A 12400-nucleotide genomic window follows, 5' to 3' on the forward strand; every position below is an offset into this window, starting at 1 on the left:
AGAGCTTTGGGGCTGCCACTGCAAAAGCACGGTCCCCCCTAAGCTTCAGCCTGGAGTTTGGAACGGCCAAGAGGAGCTGGTCAGAGGACCTGAGGGACCTTAGAGGAACATAGGGTTCCAGCAGGTCTGAGAGGTAACCCGGTGCCAAGCCGTTCAAACATTTAAAAACAAACAGTAAAACCTTAAAATCAATCCTAAAACGCACAGGAAGCCAGTGGAGGGCAGCCAGCACAGGGGAAATGTGCTCCCTCTTTCGCGTTCCCGTCAGCAGACGGGCAGCAGCGTCTTGCACCAACTGCAAACGAGAGAGGGAGGCCTGACTGACGCCCACGTACAGGGCATTACAGTAATCAAGGCGAGAGGTCATAAAAGCATGGATAACCGTTTCAAAAACAGAACGGGATAAAAAAGGTTTGACCTTAGACAGCCTAAGCTGGAAAAAGCTCCTTCCCACCACAGTATTGATCTGCTTGTCCAGCTTTAGGTCACAATCGAATTTCACCCCTAGGTTGGTGACTGTTGGCTTCACAAAAAGCCCAAGAGGGCCCAAATCACCAGGAGGAGGCACATGACCATTGCTGGGACCAAACACCATGACCTCTGTTTTACTGTCATTGAGACAAAGACAGTTTGATGCCAGCCATGCCTTAACATCATCAAGGCATGCTAATAGTGGTTTTACCGGGTTGGTAGTGTTTCTTTTTAATGGCATGTAAATCTGGCTGTCATCTGCGTAGCAGTGAAAGGAGATGCCATGCTTTCGGAGTATAGGCCCTAAGGGGAGCAGGTACAACACAAATAAAATTGGCCCGAGAATTGAGCCTTGGGGAACCCCGCAGGGGAGAGGTGCTGTGGAGGATACAGCGTCGCCCAGGCTAACACAAAAACGTCTCTCAGACAAATATGATCTAAAAAACTCCAGGGCTTGGCCTTTAATGCCAACCCAGTGCTCCAAACGGGAGAGCAGAATATTGTGATCCACTGTGTCGAAGGCAGCAGTGAGATCTAAAAGTACGAGAATAAGGGAGTCACCAGAGTCAGTGGCGAGAAGGATATCATTAAAATCAAGATCGACGGGTTGGTGACCACTGAGTTAGGGGTTAAGTGTCTTGCTCAAGGACACTTCGGCACGCTTAGTTGTACTGTCAGAAGATTTGCTGGGAATATTCATGACCCCTAGGTTGAGAGACCTGTTGATTTGCTGGGAATATTCATGACCCCTAGGGGGAGAGTTAATCTGGGTGACCCTGTGACCTTTCCTCTGGCGCCACCATAATGATCTATAGCCAGAAATAAATGTTGCAACATCAACTCTTGTGTCGTCTACCCAGTAAAGTGTTGCATGTGAGTTATGGCAAAGTGGGTGGAGGTTTGCACCGTGTGCATTCTTGTAGTTGTGTGACTAACAAGATACGCTAATTTGAAAACTGAAAGTTTGGCCTGATGGTGTCATTAGAGGAAAAGGTCATAGGGTCACCAAAATCAACAGGTGTCTTCCATTCGAAAGTATTACTTTTCCAGATATATATTGTTCACAGACATCCAAACGGGGGACGAAAACAATAACGTCTTTGGCGGAGCTAATAACCTATGCCACTATAATAACCTTTTTCTTTAAATAGCGATACTGTGTGTCCAGTCCTGTTTTCCCTGGCAGTGTTTCTGTGTCGTCATCGTCCTCCTCCTCAGCCTGAGTGGTGTACAGGTCGGCCAGCCTGCTGAAGCGTGGCCCCCAGCCGTTCAGGCGCCCGTAATCCGGCTCCTCCTCTGAGCTGGAGGAGCAGATGGTGCTGAGGGAGCCGGCGTCGGAGCCCTCGCCTTCGTAGTCAAACACCAGGAGACGGTCGTTCTGGGAGAGAAGCGTCGTATTAGCTACACAATCATCACGTCACACAATGAAACGTCCCCATCCCGGGTAGAATTAGACTTCCATCTATCTCATCATATCTTCTTTTAACACATATGAATATGATATACACCTGTTTTTTTTTTTTTTTTTTTAACAGTTTTTCTTTATTTTCCCTTTTCAACATGAAACAAGACAATACAATACAATAACAATACTGATAAACAAGACATCACAGGACAATAACAGTAATAATAATAATAATAATAATAATAATAATAATAATAATAATAACGACAATGACAAGACCATCAGTTAAATCAGAATAATGGAAAAAAAAAAAAAAAAAAATCATGTATAAATTAAATATATAAATTAATAAGAATATATATAAGTGGCGAATTCTCAGGGCCTTCAAGGTATTCAGAGAAGGCCCTGTGAGCCTCAGAAGAAAGAAAATATGAATTTTAAAAATTACTTTTTTTATTTTTATTTTTCAATTTTTTTTAATCAAATGTATTAAAATAGTTTGTGTCGCTAATCTGTTAAAACCGCACTGTTTCACTCGCCATAGTTGTTTTCGACCCATTCACTGCGCATTAGAGCGTTTTTGTACAGGAGAAAATAACAGCCAATCGGAGATTTCTTTTCACAAGTCTCTGGGCAGACTTTCCTCCATCGGGTATTCTAGCTCGACCTGCCCAATAAACCTTAACAGGAGCCCAGGTGTGGAGTGACAGTTTGATCAGCCAATCACATTTGGAGCTGTAGTCAATGGGCGTAGTCTTTTAGATGCCAAAGTATTCTAGAGTCTGGCTGCGTCGGCCAATCAGAGCGCAAAACGGCAAACGCGGAACTTGCTACCTTAGTTAACTATCAAGCAAGACAACACGAGACAAACTGAAACATGGCAGCAGCAAATGATACCGTCGATGTTGTTGCGGATTTATTAACAGTTCCCTTTACAAGAAGAACATTCAATGAAAAGATGGACATTATCAAAAAAGGCCGCCCAACCCCAGAAGGACTGGAAATCAGCCAGGCATCAAAGGCTGGTTACGAGCGACATTTCCAGGCTAGTAATTGGGAACGGTACCCCTGGATGACTGGCTCGGTTTCACGGAAGAAGCTTTTCTGCTGGGAATGTTTGTTGTTTGGGACCGACAAGGGTGCGTGGAACTTTAGAGGCTTCGATAACCTTACCTGTTTAACAAAGTCTGCACAAAAGCATGAAGGCTCGGCAAGTCACCTTAAGGCAACAATTAGTCTGAAAACATTTGGAGACGCAAGGATTGATTTACAGCTGGATGAACAGAGACGGAGAGAAACAACGATGCACAACGAAAAGGTCAAAAAAAATCGGGATATTTTAAAACGGCTCATACACTGCGTGGTTTTCCTAGGGAAACAGGAGATGGCTTTCAGGGGCCATGATGAGAGTGGAACATCTTTGAACCGGGGGAATTACCTGGAGCTTTTGTCATTTTTAGCAGAATATGATCCAGCTTTGCACTACCATCTGACCACTTCCAAGGTATTTATTGGAACCTCAAGTCAAATACAGAACGATTTGATAAGTGCTGTTGCTGATGTGATGAATGACGAAATTAAAGAAGAAATAAGGAACGCGTCATGTGTAGCTCTAATGCTGGATGAAACGTCCGATGTGAGCAATGCTGCACAGCTGTCAATTGTTCTTCGTTATGTAACAGACGGTGGCGTAAAAGAGAGGTTCATTAAATATGTGGATGTGTCGGGGGGCAAAACAGCAGAAGAGGTTGCAACCCTGGCTCTTAATTTCTTGGAGGAATATGCATGCACAGATAAACTTGTAGCGCAGTGTTACGATGGTGCACCTGTTATGGCCTCGGGACTAAACGGTGTCCAAGCCAAAGTGAAGGAAAGGGTCCCCGATGCGCTTTTCATACACTGTTATGCACATGTCCTTAATTTAGTTTTATCTCAAGGTGTAAAAAAAATTCAAGAATGCAAAATCTTCCTCTCACACCTGTCTTCCATGGCCGCGTTCTTTACTAAATCGCCCAAACGTACGCAAGTGCTTGACCAGATGTGTCAAAGGCGACTGCCACGAGTTGCACCAACTAGGTGGAATTTCACATCAAGATTGGTTTGCACTGTATTTGAACAGAAAGATGCTCTTAAGGACGTGTTCCAGTACATAGTTGACCACCACGAGGAATTTGACGATACTGCTACAGGCGGTGCTGATGCTCATATATCATACTTGAGCACCTTTGAATTTAGCTTTTTAATTTCAACATTTTACGAAATGTTTTCCCATGCAGATGTTCTTTTTGACATTTTGCAGAGCACGTCATTTGACATGCAGTTTTGTTTGGCTCGGGTGGACGAGTTTTGCATTCGCATTGAGGAGCAGAGGCCACGTTTTGAGCAACTCTATGACGAGACAGTGAACACCACCGGTGTGCCACCTGGGCGCAGAGCGTGCGGAGATCCACGTACATACTACAAGAAGGTGCATGATGGCATTATTGACAATATTCTAAATCAAATGACAACTCGTTTTAAAGATCACGTAAAGCTTTCATTCCTTTCCCTTCTGGATCCCACGCAGTTCACCATCTATAAGAAAACGTTCCCTGAAACTGCTTTCACAAGCCTGACTGACAGCTACGGGCCGCGTTTTGACTTGCCACGGCTGAAAACCGAACTTGGTGTCATGTATTCTATGGCAGATTTTCAGGGAAAGGACCCATCTGACCTTCTTCTATTTCTTCAACAAAAAAAACTCAGTGAAAGCATGAAGCAGCTATATAAACTGACGTGTTTAGTTGTAACTATCCCTGTCACCACCTCAACCGTGGAAAGGACATTTTCTGCCCTCAAGCGCATTAAAACATATGCGAGGAATACAACCGGACAAGCCCGACTCTCTGCATTATCCTCCATGTCAATTGAAAAAGAAATGCTCCTGGATCTGAAAAGGACTGATCAGCTGTATGACCGGGTCATTGAAAAGTTCACCCAAACGGACAGGAGGATGGATTTCGTCTTCAGGTGAACCACGTCAAAATGGTGAGTGAAACAAATTAATTTATATTGATTATATTGATCTGCCGCTGCGCATTTTATTTCCACACATATATGTCTGTCTTGAAATATTGGCTGGGCTGCTGTGCGTTTCATTTGGTAATTCTTGACTTGATCTTTCTTTGCATACCGTAACTTCCCTCTAAGCACAATTTGAATTGTATTAAAATAGTTACATTTGTTTCGTTGTTGAGTCACCATGCATGTCTAATAATGACAACTCGCTGGGAGGCGGAGATCGGCATTGGTTTTAGCGATCACGCAACGTTGAACCACACGATAATGTTGCTGTCTCTCTCTGCTTTCTCAATTCTTCACTTGATATAATTAATACAAATGTCCAATATAACGGAATTCGTTAGCTCATACAAATGTGATTATAACAGACTGCTGTTTAGTGTCGGGCCGACTGCCCACAGAACTGTCTATTTTATTTCAAGTCAGCAGCAGCAGCACGGAGTATCGAGGGACTTATTTTATTTGGAATATAATATTAATAATATATAATATTATGAAGGCCCGGTTAACTCCGGTACGCTTCGCCACTGATATATATACATACATATACATACACACACACATATATATACATATATACATGCATATACCCACATGTATGTACCATAAGGCGAGATTACTTGAGCACCCGTCATCTCCAGTATCGACAACCAAGGTCCCTACCCTGTGAGGACCCCAAATCCGGCGCCCCAGCGAGCCAGAGCATCATGCCTCTTTAACACTCCGACTCACCAAGACCTCGAATCAGGGGCCCCCACCAGTCCGAGACCGCGTCTTGTTTGCTTTTCTCATATTTTTATATTCAGAGTTAATGATATTGTTTACACTGTTCATTTTTTCTCATACGTATTTTTAAATAAACAATAATAAATAATAACAACAATGACAACAACAACATCATTGTTATACAACAGACAGGCCTCTTACGCGTCTGTTGTACAACTTCTTCCACTAGGGAAACCCACCTCCAAAAAATACACAACCGGGGATAGACATCCCAAGACCCCCGGCCCCCACCCCTCCCCCAACCAAACAGCAAAACCACCAATCGACACGGCCAGCGACAGCATGCGGATATATTCACATACCGCCACTAGCCGTATCAATCAACAGTCCCTCTGCTCAATCGAGAAAACAGCGGAGACCAAAGGTCCCGGAACATCCACCCCCGGCCGCGCTCCTCCAAGGTCAATCTCTCCAATGGAAGAAGCTGGGATATCTGATCTTGAAACATCTCAAAAGTGGGCGAAGAGTCATTTTTCCAAAACAGGAGAATACATTTCTTGGCAAAGTATGTTATAACAATCAGCAGTCTATATTTTTTTGGATCCATCTGGATCTCTGGTAATTCATTAAGTAAATAGGCACATGGGGACAAGTCAAATTCCGTTTCTAATACAGATTTTGTAAATAAATGAATACAATTCCAGAATCGTTTTAGTTTATCACAGTGCCAAAACATGTGTAGAAATGTTCCTTCGTTAGTTTTACATCTAGGACAGTTTATTGAATTATCTCTAGACATTTTATGCATTTTTATTGGAGTTAAATACAATTTATGGATATATTTTTAATTTGCTTCTTTGATTTTGTTACTTGTAAATGGAAAGTGTATTCTATCACAAATATTTAGCCATGTATTTTCTGCAAATTTCATGGTTAGGTCTGTCTCCCAGATCCTCAACAAAGGCAAAAAAGATGAGTGACATTCTTTGGAGAAGATGTCATAAAATTCACTAATTTTACCTTTAATTGTGGTCGATGACATTAGTATTTCTTCTATTTCATGTAATTCTAGTCTTATTTTATTTTCTCTTCTCAGTATGTGTATAATGTTTCTCATTTGTAAATATTTAAAGAAATCAGTATTTGGGATGGCATATTCTGTTCTTAAATCCATAAATGATTTTAACTGCATATTTGTATGAAACAGGTCTTTGAATTGACTTATCCCCAACTGAGCCCATTTAAGTATATTAATTGATCTTAGATGTTTATCTAGATCAGGATTGTGATAGATAGGAAAGTATATGGGGGTACAATTGGTGATACCCAGTTTTTTTGAGCAGTCCTTCCAAGCACATAGTGTGTTAAAGACAGTGAAGCAATTACCTATGTTTCTTATCTTTTTTAATTGTTTTATAAATATGAGAGAGTCCAATGGTAACGGGTCAACAAATTTAGCTTCTAACTGAAACCACTGTGAGTCCCGTCTTCCCAACGACCATGACAGTACATTTCTTAATTGGGCTGACCAAAAATAATGTTGGAGGTTGGGGAGACCGAGACCTCCCATGGATTCTGGTTTCATAAGTGTCAATAACTTTATCCTAGGCATTTTGTTGCACCAAATAAATTTTGAGATGGGTCTATTCATAGATTTGAAAAATTCTGTAGATAAGTAACATGGTAACATTTGAAAAAGGAAATTTAGTCTTGGAAGGACGTTCATTCTTATTACATTTATTCTTCCCAGCAGAGATAATGGGAGCGTGGACCATTTACACAAATCAGTTTTTATCTTTTCTATAAGAGGACAATAGTTTTCCCTGTACAAGTTCTCTAGTTGCGGTGTAATGTTTATTCCCAAATATTTAAACCCTTCTGGAGACCAATTAAAAGGATATGTTTTATACATCGTTTCAGTTGGGGTCATATGCAGGAGACAAGCATTTGATTTATTAAAGTTTAACTTATATCCAGAGTATTTTCCAAATTGTTCTATTTCGTTATATAAGTGTGATAAGGACTGTTCTGGGTCTTTTATGTATAAAATAATGTCATCTGCGTATAAGGATATTTTATGTTCCTCCTTATTCAATTTCAGTCCTTTAATGTGAATATTGTCTCGTACACATGACGCCAGCAATTCAATCACCATCGCGAAGAGTGAACTCGACAGTGGGCATCCTTGTCTTGTCCCTCTCGTTAGTGTAAAAAAATCAGAGGAAGCTCCATTGGTAATGACAGCTGCTTTAGGATTTTTATAGATTGCTTTAATCCAAGCGATAAAGTTTGGTCCCATATTAAGCTTGTCAAGTATAGAAAAAAGAAAGTTCCATTCAACCCTATCGAAGGCCTTCTCTGCGTCCAGTGATAGGAGCAGAGAAGGGCTCCGACTGGTGTCCAAATGGTTTATTACATTTAAAAGTCTCCTTATATTGTCAGCAGAATATCTCCCTTTTATGAAACCTGATTGGTCTGGATTAATCAATTTAGGCAAAATATCTTCTAGTCTTTTTGCTAATAATTTGGTTATAATCTTGTAATCGTGATCTAAAAGACTAATAGGTCTATATGATGAACAATTTAAAGGATCTTTGCCACTTTTGTGCAATACTGTGATATGTGCTAAGTTCATTGATTGAGGGAGTATTCTATTGTGACAGAAATTATACATCATTGCCATAAAAATGGGATGAAGTTCAGTCCAAAATTCTTTATAAAATTCAGCAGAAAAACCATCTGGTCCTGGGCTTTTATTTATGGGCATTAACTTAATTGTGGCCAGAACCTCTTCTTTTGTAAATGATGAGTTAAGGTATTGCTGGTCTAATTCAGACAATTTTGACAATTTCTTATTTTGTAAGTACTGGTCCAGTTGTTCTTGTGAATGAGAACTTTGAGATTTGTAAAGTGTATTGTAGAATTCAAAGAAAGCTTGATTAATCTCTTTAGGTTGATATGTTATATTATCATTGAGATTAATTGCTTTAATAGTTCTTTCAGTTTGTTCTTTCTTTAATTGATGGGCCAGTAATTTACTTGGTTTATTGCCAAATTCATAATGCTTTTGTCTAACGTAATTCATTTTTGTTGTAATTTCGTTTGAAATATTAAGGTTTAGTTTGGCCCTGGCCACAATTAGTTGTCTCCAATTGTCCTCTGTAGACGCTGTCTTATGAAGTGCTTCACATCTTATTACTTCTCTCTCAAGTTCTTGTGCTTGTGCTCTTTTTACTCGCTTTTTAAATGAACCATATGAAATTATTAGTCCTCTTAAAGTGGCTTTTGCAGCCTCCCAGATAATGTTAGGGTCAATGAGGGGGTCATTATTTTCCTTTATGTAGTTTGTAATCCATGTTCGCGTTTTTACTTTAAATTCTTCATCTTGGAGTAATGAATTATCAAATTTCCATTGTTTGGTGAACGAGTTGTTCCTATTAAACTGAATAGTCATGCATATTCTGGCATGATCTGATAAAATGATTGGGCTAATTTCACATTCCTTTATCATGTATATATATTTTGAGTAAATAAAGGCATAGTCTATTCTACTATATGAGTTATGTACATTTGAGAAGAAGCTGTAGTCTTTAATGCCTGGATGTAATTCACGCCAGACATCAATTAGGCCACTTTCTGCACATAACCCTTGAAGAACTTTTGAGGATTTGGAGCTATGGTTAGTTTGACTAGACTTATCCAATGCTGTCATTGTCAGATTAAAATCTCCCGCCATCACTCCAAAACCTTTACAGTTTTCATTGAACAGCAACACCATGTCAGACATAAATGTGGGTTAATCGGCATTGGGGGCATAAATGTTCAAAAAAGTAATGGATGTTCCCCAAATGCAGCCTGACACCAAGACAAACCGTCCGTTTGGGTCTGTAATTGTTTTTTCTACTGTAAATGGTATTGTTTTGTTAATCAAAATAGCCGTTCCCCTGCTATGACTTTTATATGATGAGAAATAGACCTGACCTACCCATTCTCTTTTTAACTTTGCGTGTTCAGTGTCTGACAAATATGTTTCTTGTAAAAAAGCCACATCTACTTTGTTTTCTTTTAGAAGGGATACATTTTTTTTCCTTTTAATAGGATTTCCCAAGCCTTTAATGTTCCACGAATTTATAATTATATCTGACATGGTAGTTGGTGCAATCTTTAAGGAGTATCTATGACTGTATACATTTGCCTCGAAAATATTGCCATTGCTTTTATTAATAAACATGACCAAAAAACAAAAACATAGAACACAAAACATACATAGAATAAAAAACATACATGAAATACATCAACCCACCCCAGCCATGGTTTTCTGAACCACGACATTTACCCCCTTACTCCTAGTAGGCCATAGAGAAACAATAATGGAAAAAACAAAATAACTGAAAAAGAATTAAATCTTTCTTATATTGGCCCCTGGAGCTCTTGTCTTCAGTGTAATAACTTCCTTTTATTTATTTGTATTTCTCTTTACACCCCCTCCCCTCTTCACTTCCCCCCATGTTGTTAAATATGAGTTGGTCACCTGATATTACTGAATGGTGAGGGGTGTTTCTTATTAGGCAAACCTTTTTTTTTTTTTTTTTTTTTTATTATACTGCCGAGAGTTCTCCTCTCCACATACTTTTTACCATTCAGTCATTGTGACCTTCTAATGTTTGAGAGAAAAATATCAGTGCAAAACAGATGCATGTTAAATTCGTGCCATTCCTTGTACCCCCCTCCCTTCCTTTAGTCATGGTATCGTCCGTATGACGTCACACGTTGTTGCAGGAAGTACCGCTACCAGACAGTAAATACACGTTGAGGAGAAAAGAAAGAACAGCCGATCGCGACTGTATTGGCAAATCAATACCCCTTCCTCTGGGGTTTCAAAGTCAAGTGATTTGTCCGTATTATAACAGTCATAATGAGGGGGTGCAAACAAACAAAAAAAAACGTAAATGTCATCTTCTTACCTCCACCATGGGTAACGGTTTACGAGGCAAACCTCAGTCCAGCTCGTCGGCGAATGATTCTGCCTCTTTTGGATCGTCAAACAGGACAATTTTGTTTTTATGGAGGATTCGAAGCCGGTGAGGGTATGCAAATCCTCGAAACATGCCCTTTTCGATGAATATCTTGGTCATCCGGTCGAATTCTCTGCGTCTTCGACGTACCTCTGTGGGCAGGTCCTGGCGAATGGTGAGTTTGGCTTCCCCCTCTGTGATTGTAGATTTCTTTGCTGCTTGTAGGATCAGCTCTTTGTCCCCGATTCGTAAAAAGCGGATTAGGACTGGTCTGGGATATTTCCCAGCGTGTGGTTGTGATTGTGGTCGCGCTGGGCGAAACACTTGTTCCAGGTCGAGTGTTTTTTCCAATGAAAGCTTGAGCCAGTTGGGTAGTTTGTGCTGAATGTACTCAGGTAGAGTTTGGTCACCCTCCGATTTCTCTGGAAGCCCCAGCAAAACCAGATTTTTCCTCCTCCCTCTGTTTTCCAACTCATCCGTTTTCATCTCCATTGTTCTCAATGTCTTTTCGGCTCTGTGTAACTCTCGCTGGGTTGTTTGCAGGTTGTCCTCTAGTGCAGAAATCCTCTCTTCCGCCTCATCCAGGCGCTGCTTGTGTTTGTCGACTGCTTTGTTTGTTTTAGTCAGTCCTTCTTTAATCGCCGATACTTGGTTTGTCACCTTTTCCAGACGAGTATCGATACCGTCTAATCGGCCCAATATTGCAATGCGTTGAGATTTTAACTCTGACATAATTTCGACCAGAGTGGGGTCATTGTCTGTTTCAATTGTTTGGTCGTCGACACCTGGTTTGTTTCGCTGGCCTTTCCTTGTTGTTGACATCTTGCAAATCACCACGTTTTATCAAAAGCCTTTACTTAATTTAAGTTGAAACAAAATTATTGAAATTGTCCTTGAGTGGAGGTAAGAATTGCAAATTTAATCACTGAGACAGTGTAGAGCTCTTAGTTCAGGCAGCCATCTTGTTTCCCAGCAGCCGTCTTTTGGCTCTGTTTTTAAAGAAAACTGCTACCTTATTTTCATAATTTGATAACTGATGTGGAATCATTTGACCAGATTATTTGTGGAGGCGGACAGCAGTCTTTGATTAAGGATAGAGTCTACTGACAGATTGACACGACAGACCTAAAGGTTACAGCAATGGTCCTACAGCCTAGATCTCTAAAGATGGCAAGCTATGGATTTATACAGGAAAGTAGGCCAAACAAAGTGGCACCATGACGTACAGACTATGAGTTATAGATATGATATGCAGACTATGAGTTATAGATTTGATATGCAGACTATGAGAAGGCTATGTGTGTGCATGTGTGTGTACAAGTTGAAGGTTATGTGTATGCATTTGTGTGCATGTGTGTGGGATAGAAAGATAGAGAGAGAGAAAGTGTGTTGGTAGATTTCAATAGCCAATAATAACTTCAATAGTGTCTGTACAAAAGGCCCAAGGACTGGGCAGACATAAGAACTGTGGGGCGCTGTTCTGCTGTTCTGCTGTTCTGCAGCTGGACGCCTCTCAGACATAAAGGCTGTGGGGGGCTGCTCTGCTGTTCTGCAGCTGGATGCCTCTCAGACATGTCTAGACATGTCTGTCGATAGCCAGCATCTATATATACTAGTGGGCTTTAGTGATTCCTTCAGTTCATGTGTGGTCCCTGATCACAAGTAAGTGTTAAATATGTGCATAATGAGGACGCTTAGTTGTTGTTGGTGATTTATATGGTTA

General features: G+C 40.5%; 1 protein-coding gene across 1 annotated transcript in view; it reads right to left on the bottom strand.

Annotated features, from left to right (window-relative positions):
* Positions 1-264: 264 nt before the first annotated feature.
* The window catches only part of LOC311232743 (B-cadherin-like), a gene marked incomplete at both ends in the record, with an annotated part of 33330 nt that continues 21194 nt past the window's right edge, over positions 265-12400 (bottom strand). The window contains 2 exons of the mRNA XM_084338323.1: positions 265-295; positions 1629-1849. Of these exons, the coding sequence (XP_084194449.1) occupies positions 265-295; positions 1629-1849 (252 nt within the window). The remainder of the gene's footprint in view (positions 296-1628; positions 1850-12400) is intronic.

The sequence above is a fragment of the Notolepis coatsorum genome (assembly GCF_963971535.1).
Source record: "Notolepis coatsorum genome assembly, contig: SUPER_7_unloc_3, whole genome shotgun sequence".
Classification (NCBI taxonomy): Eukaryota; Metazoa; Chordata; class Actinopteri; order Aulopiformes; family Paralepididae; genus Notolepis; species Notolepis coatsorum.